Here is a 13,421-nt window from a genome sequence, read left to right as displayed (position 1 = left end):
GGCATTATTTCCTTCATTTTTGTGGCTGAGTAATATTCCACTGTGTGTTTGTGTGTGTGTATAAAACGTCTTCTTTATCCATTCATCTGCTGATAGACATTTAGGTTGCTTCTATGTCCTGGCTATTGTAAATAGTGATGCAGTGAACATTGAAGTGCATGTATCTTTTCAGATTATAGTTTCCTCCAGATATATGCCCAGGAGTGGGATCCCTTGATCATATGGTAGCTCTATATTTAGTTTTTTAAGAAACCTCCATACTGTTCTCCATAGTGGCTGTACCAATTTACATATCTACAACAGTGTAGGAGGGTTCCCTTTTCTCCACATCCTTTCTGTGAAAGTGAAAGGTGCTCAGTTGTGTCTGACTCTCTGTGAGCCCATGGACTATATATAGTCCATAGAATTCTCCAGGCCAGAATACTGGAGTGGGTAGCCATTCCCTTCTCCAAGGGATCTTCCCAACTCAGGAATCAAACCCAGGTCTCCCACATTGCAGACGGATTCTTGACCAGCTGAGCCACAAGGAAAGCCCTAGCATTTATTATCTGTAGACTTTTTGGTAATGGCCATTCTGATGGATGTGAGGTGATACTTCATTGTAGTTTTGATTTGCATTTCTATGATAATTAGCAATGTTGGGATATTTTTTCATGTGCCTTTTGGTCATCTCTGTGTGGAGAAATGTCTATTTAGATCTTTGGCCCATTTTTTTGATTGGGTTATTTATTTATTTATTTTTTTATATTGCGCTATATGAGCTGTTTGTATATTTTGGAAATTAATCACTCGTCAGTAGAATTGTTTGCAGATATTTTCTCCCAGTCCATAGGTTGTCTTTTCATTTTGTCTATGGTTTGTTTTGCTGTGCAAAAGCTTTTAAGTTTAATTAGGCCCTATTTGCTTAATTTTGTTTTTATTTTTATTACTCTAGGGGATGATCCCGGAGAAGGCAATGGCACCCCACTCCAGTACTCTTGCCTGGAAAATCCCATGGATGGAGGAGCCTGGAGGGTTACAGTCCATGGGGTTGCTGAGGGTCAGACACGACTGAGCGACTTCACTTTCGCTTTTCAGTTTCATGCATTGGAGAAGGAAATGGCAACCCACTCCAGTGTTCTTGCCTGGAGAATCCCAGGGACGGGGGAGCCTGGTGGGCTGCCATCTATGGGGTTGCACAGAGTCGGACACGACTGAAGCAACTTAGCAGCAGCAGCAGCAGGGGATGATCCAAAAAGATATTGCTGTGATTTATGTCAGTGTTCTGCCTGTGTTTTCATCTGTGAGTTTTATAGTATCCAGTCTTACATTTAGGCTTTTAATCCATTTTGAATTTAATTTTATATGTGGTATTAAAGAATGTCCTAATTTTATTCTTCTACATGTAGCAGTTCAGTTTTCCAAGTACCACTTATTGAAGAGACTGTCTTTTTTCCAATGTATATTTTTGCCACCTTTGTCATAGATTAATTGACCATAGATGTGTGGGTTTACCTCTGGGCTTTCTATCCTGTCCCATTGACCTATATTTCTATTTTTGTGCCAAACTGTTTTGATGACTGAAGCTTCATAGTGTAGTCTGAAGTCAAGGATCCTGATTCCTCCAGCTCCATTTTTCTTTCTTAGGATTACTTTGATTACTTGAGGTCTTTTGTGTTTTCATAGAAATTTTAAGATTTTTTTGGTTCTAGTTCTGTGAAAAATACAATTGGTAATTTGATAATGATTGTTTTGAATCTGTAGATTGCTTTGGGTAGTATAATCATTTTGGCAGTATTGATCCTTCCAATCCAAGAACATGGTATATCTTTCTATTTGTATCATCTTCAGTTTCCTTAATCAGCATCTTATAGTTTTCAGAGTACAAGTCTTTAGTCTCCTTAGGTTTATCCCTAGGTATTTTATCTCTCATAATTTAGCATATTTCTTGGAATGAGATAGTATATAACTAAATAAACATTAATATATGATTTCATCTATCTTCATGTGGGAGAAGAGAGAGGAAAAGAACTTAATTTTATTGAGTCCTTGCTATGTGCCCAGCAAAATTAGAGATTTTTACCCAGATACATCATTTAATCCTCAGAATAAAGATAGGTTTTACTGACTTACTTTACAGATAAATAAACTTAAAAAGACTGCTATTTGCTTAAGACTAGATAGTTACTAGTGGTAAAATTTGGACTCAAACCAAAGTAGACTCTCTAGCATAATGTTCTCAAGGTCCATTGATATTGTTTCAAGTGACAAGATATCCTTCTTTTTATGGCCAGATAATATTCCACTGTACATATACCACATTTTCTATAACAATTCATCCACCCTTGGACACTTACATTTGTTCCATATCTTGGCAATTGTAAATAATGCTGCAGTGAACATTTAGTTCAGTTAAGTTCAGTTGCTCAGTCATGTCCAACTCTTTGCAACCCCATGGACTGCAGCACTCCAGGCTTCCCTGTCCATCATCAACTCCTGGAGCTTGCTCAAACTCATGTCCATCAAGTCAGTGATGCCACCCAACCATTTCATCCTCTGTCATCCCCTTCTCCTCCTGCCTTCAACCTTTTCCAGCATTAGGGTCTTTTCCAATGAGTCAGTTTTTCACATCAGGTGGCCAAGGTATTGGAGCTTCAGCTTCAGCATCAGTACTTCCAATGAATATTCAGGACTGATTTCCTTTAAGATGGACTGGTTAGATCTCCTTGTAGTCCAAGGGACTCTCAAGAGTCTTCTCCAACACCACAGTTCAAAAGCATCAATTCTTCTGTGCTCAGCTTTCTTTATGGTCCAACTCTCACATCCATACATGACTACTGGAAAAACCATAGCTTTGACTAGACAGTAAAGTAATGTCTCTGGTTTTTAATATGCTGTCTAGGTTGGTCATAGCTTTTCTTCCAAGGAACAAACATCTTTTAATTTCATGGCTGTAGTCACCATTTGCAGTGATTTTGTAGCTCCCCAAAACAGTCTCTCAGTCTTTCCATTATTTCCCCATCTATTTGCCATGAAATGATGGGACCAAATGCCACGCTCTTAGTTTTCTGAATGTTGAGTTTTAAGCCAAATTTTTCACTCTCTTCTTTCATTTTTATCAAGAGGCTCTTTAGTTCCTCTTCACTTTCTGCCATAAGGGTGGTGTCATCTGCATATCTGAGGTTACTGATATTTCTCCCGGCAATCTTGATTCCAGCCTGTGCTTCTTCCAGCCCAATGTTTCTCATGATGTACTCTGCATATCAGTTAAATAAGCAGGGTGACAATGTACAGCCTTCAGGTACTCCTTTTCCTATTTGGAACCAGTCTGTTGTTTCATGTCCAGTTCTAACTGTTGCTTCTTGACCTGCATACAGTTTTCTCAGGAGGCAGGTCAGGTTGTCTGGTATTCCCATCTCTTTCAGAATTTTCCAGTTTGTTGTGATCTAAATAGTCAAATGCTTTGGCATAGTCAATGAAGCAGAAGTAGATGTTTTTCTGGAATTCTCTTGCTTTTTCTGTGATCCAATGGATGTTAAAAATTTGATCTCTGGTTCCTCTGCCTTTTCTAAATCCAGCTTGAACATCTGGAAGTTCACGGTTCATGTACTGTTGCAGCCTAGCTTGGAGAATTTTGAGTGTTACCTTGATAGTGTGTGAATGAGTGAAATTGTGTGGTAGTTTGAACATTCTTTGGCATTACTCTTCTTTGGAATTGAAATGAAAAGTGACATTTTCCATTCCTGTGGCCACTGCTGAGTTTTCCAAATTTGCTGGCATATTGATTGCAGCACTTTCACAGCATCGGTTTTTAGGATTTGAAATAGCTCAGCTGAAATTCCATCAACTCCACTAGCTTTGTTCGCAGTGAAAATGGGGGTGCATATATCTTTTCAAGTTGGTGTTTTTGTTTACTTTAGATAGTACAGAGGAATGGAATAGTTGACTCATATGGTAGGTTCTATTTAATATTTTCAGAAACCTCCATAACTGTTTTCCATAATGGCTACATAAATTTACATTCCCACCTACAGTGCACAAGGGTTTCCTTTTCTTTACATGCTTATCAACATTTACCTCTTATCTTTTTGGTAACAGTCATTCCAACAGGTATGAGGTGATATCTCACTGTGGTTTTGATTTGTATTTCTCTGATAATTAGTCATATTGAAGACCCTTTCATGTACTTGTTGGCCATCTGTATGTCTTCTTGGCAAAAATGTATAATTAGTTCCATTTTAAAATTGGATTTTTTTTCTTTTTGATATTGAGTTGTATGAGTTCTTTATATATTTTTATATTAACCCCTTATCAGATATATAATTTGCAAATATTTTCTCTCATACTGTAGGTTGCCTTTTAATTTTATTGTGGGTTTCCTTTGCTGGGCAGAAGCTTTTTAGTTTGAGGTAGTTTCACTTATTTTTGATTTTGTTGGTGTCAGATAAAAAAATACTGCAAAGACTCACATATAGGAGCTTACCATCTATATTTATTTCTAGGAGTTTTATGGTTTTAGGGCTTACGTTGAAGTCTGTATTCCATTTGCAGTTAATTTTTGTGTATGGTGTTAGATAGTGGTCTAATATCATTCTTTCACAGGTCTAATTTTCCCAACACGGTTTTTGAAGAGATTGTCCTTTCCCCCACTGTATATTCTTGGCTACTTTGTCATAAATTAAGTGCCTGAATATGTGTGAGTTTATTTCTGGAGACTTCTGTTTTATCCCATTGATTCATGTGTCTTTTTATATGTATATCATACTGTTTTGATTATTGCTTTGCAATATAGTTTGAAATCAGGGAGTAAGATGCTTCCAGCTTTGTTGTTCTTTCTCAAGACTGCTTTGGCTTTGGGGGATCTTTTGCAGTTGCATACAAATTTTAGGATAGTTTGTTCTATTTCTGTGAAAAACATCATTGGAATTTTGATAGGGGTTGCTTTGAATCTGTAGATTGGTTGGGTAATATGGAACTTTTTCTTCCTCTTCTTTTTTTCTTTTTTTTGAAGAGCTTTCCACTCAGCTTCTTTTCTCATACCCTCAGTTCCTTTACTGTGGGTATCTCTTAAAAGCTCTTTTCTTCTAGTATGTCAGTTAACTTATTTACTGTGGAAGATGCCCACATTTATATTTTCAAAACTCTTGACCATCAGCTATTCTCTCCAACTCTAGTCCTAAAGCATCTGTCTATCAATGTGGGAGACCTGGGTTTGATCCCTGCATCGGGAAGATTCCCTGGAGAAGGAAATGGCAACCCACTCCAGTACTCTTGCCTAGAAAATCCCATGGACGGAGGAGCCTGGTGCAGGCTACTGTCCATGGGGTCGCAAAGAGTCGGACATGACTGAGCAATTTCACTTCACTTCACTTCAGGACATCTTCACTCAGATATTTCATTGTCCTCTCACATGCAAAGTCAGAACTCTTATCTCATTATTTCCTGCAAAGCAAAACCACCTCATCATCTACTGTGGTAAAAAAAAATACCATAATTTTTAATCACCTAGTCTAGAAAACTTGAAACCATATAAATTCCTTCTTTTCCTTCATTTGGCACATTAGATCAATATAATATCTCTTTCCTGATAACTATTTATTAGACTTTTTCCTTTCCATTCTTACTGGCAACACAGCTTCCTTTGATCCTTGTCTTGTTAATTCCATTTCTCTCATTTATCTATAATTTGTTTTCTGTTCTTAGGATTCTTTCTTCACAGGCTAATTTTCCTAGAACTACTCTCTCATCACAATGCTCCTCTAGTAAAGATACTGAAGAGGCTCTCTAGGACATGGTTTGAGATTGACTTCAACATTATGAATTGCCTTGGATTAATTTGCATCCTTTGTTTTTTACCTTCCCCATGCAACGTATTGGGTTGGCCAAATGAACGAACTTTTTGGCCAACCCTAAATTTTCCACCTTTTTTCACGAGCCATATACAGTATGTTAATGTCCAGCTCAATTCCATCATTAGTGTGATTTCTTTCATTTGAAGGGTCTGTCTTAGTTCTCTGACAATATAAATTCTTAGTATTCCCTGTCCTCTGGGAAATTTTCTCCTGATGCTCAATATTTATTTTTCCCATCTCTGAATTATTTTTGTGCCTATCAATAATACAAGTGATTATATTTGAAAAATATGTGTTTGCTCTGATTTAACCTCCTTTGGTCTTATGTGTACCCTCCGCTCTTCCTTCCCCAACCAGTTTAATTACAAGCATCGTGAAGGCTGAGATTATCCTTATGCTCTATTTTGCATCTATCGTAGCAATGAAACATAGTAAAGAACTCAGAATGTTAACTGTGAATAGATTATGTTGAACGTGAAATCCTATCTCTTACTGCCACAGAATGTTTAACATGACTGCTCCAAAATGAAAAAGCAAATATGACACGAATACTTCAGTGATATTGTGGGTTCAGGTTCAAACCACCACAATAAAGTAAACACTGCAATAAAGCGAGTCACACCAAGTTTTTGGTTTCCCAGTGCATATAAAAGTTACGTTTACACTATACCGTAGTCTATTAGGTGTGCAATAGCATTATGTCTAAAAAAAGAATGTACTTCCCTTAATTAAAAAATACTTTATTTCTCAAAAATGCTAACCGTCATCAGAGCCTTCAATAAATCATAATCTTTTTGTTGGTGGGGGGGTTTGAAATATTGCAAGAATTACTAAAATGTGACACAGAGACATGAAGTGAGCAAATGCTGTTGGACAAATGGCACCGATAAACCTCACTGACCAAGGGTTGCTACAAACCTTCAATGCAGCATCTTTGAAGTACAGTAAAGCAAAGCACAATAAAATGAGGTATGCCTGTAATTGGATAGCTGGGTGATAGCAAATTAAATCAAGAAAATAAAAATGTAATTTTTAGAAACTAACAGTGGAAACAGTGGCTGACTATTTTTCTGGGCTCCAAAATCACTGTGGATGGTGATTGTAGCCATGAAATTAAAAGATGCTTGCTCCTTGGAAGGAAAGTTATGACCAACCTAGATAGCATATTAAAAAGCAGAGACATTACTTTGCCCATAAAGGTCAGTCTAGTCAAGGCTATGGTTTTTCCAGTAGTCATGTATAGATGTGAGAGTTGGACTATAAAGAAAGCTGAGCACAGAAGAATTGATGCTTTTGAACTGTGGTGTTGGAGAATTCTCTTGAGAGTCCCTTGGACTGCAAGGAGATCCAACCAGTCCATCCTAAAGGAGATCAGTCCTGGGTGTTCCTTGGAGGGACTGATGTTGAAGCTGAAACTCCAATACTTTGGCCACCTGATGCGGAGAGCTGACTCATTTGAAAAGACTCTGATGCTGGGAAAGATTGAGGGAGGGAGGAGAAGGGGACGACAGAGGATGAGATAGTTGGATGGCATCACCAACACAATGGACATGGGTTTGGGTGGACTCCAGGAGCTGGTGATGGACAGGGAGGCCTGGCATGCTGCGGTTCATGGGGTCTCAAAGAGTCGGACACGACTGAGCGACTGAACTGAACTGAACTGAATGCTAAACCTATTATAATGGAACATTTATATTCACCTATAGTTTGGATCCAGGATCTTCACACGAAACACATACATTCCAGAATGGTCCAAGGGCCAAACCAAATGGTTATGGTTAGACTTGTTGATAATCTCATATGGTTGAGTTAAATCTCCTGGTTTTCCAATAGCATAAGAAAAACAATGCTTATAGTTCTGAATAGAAAACAAAAAACTTAAGGTCATTATTTGAATTTTATAAACAAAATTATATTCCAATATGTTTATTTTGGAAAATTATTTAAAGATATAATAATTATTCCCATCTTTTCTATCATTTTAGTGATGTATATTAATAGTATTTTTAGAGGCTATCTTGGGTTAAGTCTGATTAAAAGTGAAGCTTAGTGAAAGCAAATACTTTATTTGCAAATAATAATAAATTAGGTTGTTGAGAATCTGTAAGTATTTTATTTCCCTAAATCTAAAAAGTACAAAATCCTTCATGGATACTTAATTTAGGGACAGAGACAATTTTGATTATAAGGTATGGATTCAATAGTAGTTAAATTGATAGCTTTCTGTGAATGATGTCAGATTTGTGATCTCCAAAGAAGATTTAGCTTTGGGACCAGGGACCAGGTTTGATCACCCAAAGTTTTGTGTAGCAGAGTTTTACTAAAGTAAAAAGACTTCCCTGGTGGCTCAGATGGTTAAAGCATCTGTCTACAATGCGGGAGACCTGGGTTCGAGCCCTGGGTTGGGAGGATCCCCTGGAGAAGGAAATGGCAATCCACTCTAGTACTATTGCCTGGAAAATCCCATGGACAGAGGGGCCTGGTAGGCTATAGTCTAGGCCTCACAAGGAGTTGGATACGACTGAGCGATTTCACTTTTTTCACTAAAGTAAAAAAAGGGACAGAGAAAGCTTCTGACATAAACATTAGAAGGGGGACAGAAAGTGCCCCACTAGCTAGTGTTATGAAGGCCTTATATACTTTTACCAGACTCACTCCCATAACAATACATCTTAAATTAACAAGATTAGAACTAACAATAGAAAGGTCTTACCAGACTGACTCCCACAACATACATTTTAATATAACAAGATTAGTCAGAAGGTTCTTGTTAAGGAGAAACATGTCCTCAAACAGGATACATTATTATTATATAATCATTAATACAGAGCTTAAGGAAAAACATACCCTTGAGCAAGATGAGTTTTGTTGTGTTATTATTAGCTCTGGGCTTAAAAAAATAAGTGACTAAGACTAAGGAATGTAGGGAAAAAAAGTTTGTCCCTTTTCTCCTCCTAGAGAGCCCTGGACTCCTTCCTTGAGGGCCCTGTACTTCTTATCGACCTACCTAAGAATCAGCTCTCTCAAAATCTTCCCCTAGGAGTTTTATTTATGCCCATTTACCACTACTGTCTCTCTGTGGGTCTCAAGATACAAACTGGAAAGATTATTTGTTTATCTCTTGTTCCCCTTTTTAAAAGCATAGACACTATATTTTTTTAAAGTCACTTTATTAAAGCTATGCTTAGAAAATAAAATCCTAAAATAATACATGGTATTTCTTCTGGATACTTGTAGATCCTGTATGCTTTTACACCCTACTTAAAGTGTTGCTCATCTCTTTGTCATGCATTCTCACTGTGGCTGAATTCTTTCTATAGCTTTTGAATGAGTAACTCCCATTTGATTTATTCAAGTGGTAATTATTTCTTGGGCTTTTCTTCACATTATTCCTACATTTTGACAATTTTCAATATGCAGATATTGTGTACTTTAACTCTACTTGGTTTTGATGATAATCAGTAACAGTTCATATAGTTCCTGGCCTCATGAATTACTATTCATTTTTAGCCAAGGACTTCTTGGATTACTGTAGAGTCATGTCCAGAAACTCAGCTCACACCCTGAGTTATTAAGTATATAGCTAGCCATTCATGATCCACATTCTCCCTTTCCTTCTCAAACTCTAACATTAACTTGGAAGAACCTATGAAAATACCACCTTTGTTTGTGAGTCCTTCAGATTTTCTCTTGAGAAATTACAGTCTGTAAGCTACTTCCCAGGTTTTTGTACAAATGTCATTCATCCTTATAGAACCAGGACTATGCAGGAACTAGTGCAGCTCTAAGAACTGGAAGGCTATTTCATTTCAGGAATATGTTTCAGGAAGACAGTACCTCTGATTGCCATGTTGAATAAATAAGTCGTGACACTCTTTAGTAAGCATAGCCTTACTCACTAGGACATAACTAGTCTTTGCAGGTACCTGCCTTCTCTTATATTCAAACTCCAGACTGAATCCATCCTTTCAATGGTGAGATTTTTGTTTCTCATATGGTAGAATTGAACACTTAAGGCCTGGTGTGGGCACTTCAGAATTCTTTATAGAATGTAAGCCACTATTTCAATGTTTCTAGAATGTGGTCCCCAGATCAGCATCACTTGGGAACTTGTTAGAAATACAAATTTGGGGGCTTAGCCCCAGATCTGATGAATCAGAAACTTTGGAGGTAGGACCTGGAGATCTGTTTTAGCAAGTCCTCTAGGTGATTCTGATGTCGCCTCTACGTAATTCTAAAATTTGAGAAGTACTGCACTGTACTGGGGCTTCCCTGGTGGCTCAGTGGTAAAGAATCAGCCTGCCAATGCAGGAAACACCAGTCCAGTCCCTGGGTTGGGAAGATCCCTTGGAGAAGGAAATGGCAACCCACTGGGAAGTCCCATGGACAGAGGAGCCTGGTGGGCTACAGTCCATGGGGTTGCAAAAGAGTCAGACACGACTTAGCAACTAAATACCAACAGTACTGTATCATACTGATTGAGGTGAGCTACTTGAATGCTAGTTATCAGGTAGCTCGTTGCTTCCTAGGACTATGTTATTTTATCATATCTTATAACATTTGGGTGCCCTTTGTGAGATTTTGAGCCAGAGTATCACCTACATCTATCTTCAAACCCAGATTCTTGGATGTCCGTCAGTAAGAAGTTAGAAGGGTAAGTTTTGTTTTTAACTGATTCTATTACTAGTTTAATTCCTTTTGATTTTTAAATAGCTGAATAATAATACTCCTTATAATAGATAGGTGACCTATAATTAATTAATTGGCTTCACAAATATATACTGAGCACCTGTAATGGGTCAGATGCCAGTGAAAACAACAAACAAAATTCCCTTCCCTTATGGAGCCTACATCTTAGTTGGGGAGTCAGATAATGTATAAGACAAATAAGTAGACTATGTAATGTATCAGGGAGTTATAAATGCTAATGACATTTAAGAAAATAGGGGAGGGAGATAGGAACTGTCATGGGGTGATGTTTAAATTTTTCAGTGGGGTGGCCAGGGAAATCTTCACTGACTAATTGATTTTTAAGTAAAGACCTGAAGAAAGGTGTTAGCTAGTCATGATGGGGGTTGGAAGGGGATGCAATACAGCAAGTCCTGTTGGCTTTGTCATAACTCTAAGTGATATGAGAACCACTGCTTGGTTTTTGAGCAGAAGAGTGGCATGTTCTGATTTATGTTTTGGTAGCATCATGCTTGGTGCTATGTTGTGGATAGACTCATGGTGGGCAAGGCTGAAGCAGGGAGACCAGTTAGGATGCTGTGATTATATCCCAGATGGTTGGTGATTGTGGCTTGAAATAGGGTGGTGACCAAATCTGAATACATTTTGAAGAAAGAGCCAATAAGATTTACTGAAGGACCAAATGTGGACCATAAGATGACATGCAGAGGCTTTTATCCTGACCAAACTGGGAGGATGGGATTTCTATTAACTGAGGTAGGGAAGAATACTAGAGGAGTACGTTTGGAGGGTGGATATCAAAAGCTCAGTTTCTGACATGTTAAATTTGAAGCATTATCAGTTTTCTCTTTTGTTGGAATATTCCCATCGGTCAATATGTGGTTATGTCTCTCAACTATTAAAAGAAGAAAATTTTTTCTTCACCCACTGCTCTCCAGCTACTACACTATTTCTCTTCTTTACTACAAAACTCCTTTGCAGAGATGTCTGTTCTTGCTGCTTTGAACTCTTTTTTTCCCTTGCTAATTAAACCCACTTCAGTAAGGTTTTGTCTCTCATTATCCTACCAAAATTCATCCTGTCAAAGTTATCTCTATGTTACTGAAGTAAATAATCATTTTTTTCAGTCATCATCATAGTTGACCTATTTTAATAGTGAATTTAGCACAGTTCATCCCTCCATACTTCTGTGGAGACTTGATTAATAGGAAGTCCAGAACATCGTATTTGCCTGGATTTTCTCTTGCTTCTTGGATTATTCCTTTTTTAACCTCCTTTTTGTGCATATGTGCTAAGTTGCTTCTGTTGTGTCTGACTCTGTGCAACCCTATGCACTATAGCCAACCAGGCTCCTTTGTCCATGGGATTCTCCAGGCAAGAATACTGGAGTGGATTGCCATGCCCTTCCCCAGGGGATCTTCCCAACCCAAGAATGGAACCCATGTCTCTTATGTCTCCTGCATTGGCGGGTGGGTTCTTTACCATTAGCGCCACCTGGGATGCCCTTTACCGTCTTTGCCACTCCTCATGTACTCCATCTCTAAATATTGAAATGATCCAAGATTTAGTCCTTTTCTTTTTTTTAATCTATATCAGAGGTTCCTAACCTCATAGTGAGTGTGTATAAATATATAAATATAGATTTTAAAATATAAATAAAGTTGTGAAAGTGAAGTAGCTCTGTTGTGTCTGACTTTTTGCGACTCCATGGACTGTAGCCTACCAGGCTTCTCCATCCATGGGATTTTCCAGGCAAGAATACTGGAGTGGGTTGCCATTTCCTTCTCCAGATCTTCCCGACTCAGGGATTGAACCCAGGTCTCCCACATTGTAGGCAGACTCTTTACCATCTGAGCCACCAGGGAAGTCCAAATAAATAAAAATTTTATCTTGTTTTATTTTTATATGGACCCCTTTGGCAATCTGGTGAAGCCTATGAACTACTGTGGGCCCCTCTCACAATAATGTTTTTAAAAGCATAATGTAACACAGGTTGCATTACAAGGGAAACTAGTTATAAGGAATTATAGCTGTCAAAATATTAAAAACAAACAAAATATTAAAAACAATAGGGCAAAACTAATACAATTGTGTAAAGTTTAAAAATAAAATTAAAAAAAAACAATAGGGCAACATATTTCATGTTTTAAAATATGTGCTTCTCTATATAAAATTAGATAAAAGGGTCTTGCACCAGATTTTAATAACTACCATAATTTTCTTGGTGGAGTAGGAAGCAAGTTCATTATGTAAGAATGAGGATGGGGAAAGAGTTGCTGGAGATTTAAAGAGAGAGGAGAAAGCCTGCAATAGCTATTTGTGAGATGGGGAGAAGGAACAAGATGAAGAAATACAGTAATAGTTGCTGGGCAGTATTGTGGGACCATTTTAATCGTGAAAGTGAAGCAAGTCAGCAAGGGTTTTTCTCTGACCACAGTCAGGTGCTAAGGTGGATAGTTGAATTTAACCAGGGATGTGGTTAGCTATAGAAATGTAAAGAAGTGAGAGGGGAGCAAAGGAATTGAGGGTATATATTAATAGAGTGATATGATTATTGACTGTGGAATTTAAAATAAAAAGGGAAAAGAGAACTGGGGGTGTGGTGAGGGTGGTAGGACCAGTGAGTTGAAGGTTATATTGAGTTGGAAGAACTGTTCAAAGGATTGTTGGAGTAAAGCTCCTAGAATCATGTTACTGGGCAGACGGGAGTGACAGGTAGAAAATGGATGGTTTGGAGTTGGGAATATAGAGGAAAATACACATTGTTCATCTCCGTCTGGACATGTATAGATTCTGCTGGAGAAGCAAAAATAATATTCTTATTGTAGGGTTTACATTTTAAAGGCTGAGTTACCTTCTATGTCACATGTTATTCATGAGATATGATTTGATTTGCCAAAT

At 37.8% G+C, this 13,421-nt stretch overlaps 1 protein-coding gene across 1 annotated transcript in view; it reads right to left on the bottom strand.

The window, feature by feature from the left end:
• Positions 1-13,421, bottom strand: part of CATSPERE (catsper channel auxiliary subunit epsilon) — a 160,021-nt gene that overhangs the window by 10,312 nt on the left and 136,288 nt on the right. The window contains exon 20 of the mRNA XM_086344924.1: positions 7,532-7,689. Within this exon, the coding sequence (XP_086201050.1) occupies positions 7,532-7,689 (158 nt within the window). The remainder of the gene's footprint in view (positions 1-7,531; positions 7,690-13,421) is intronic.

Source organism: Bos grunniens, chromosome 16, assembly GCF_055505025.1.
Source record: "Bos grunniens cultivar Pamir isolate PY7600 chromosome 16, Bosgru_T2T1.0, whole genome shotgun sequence".
NCBI classification, from domain to species: domain Eukaryota; kingdom Metazoa; phylum Chordata; class Mammalia; order Artiodactyla; family Bovidae; genus Bos; species Bos grunniens.
This window is presented reverse-complemented; position numbering and strand designations above follow the sequence as displayed.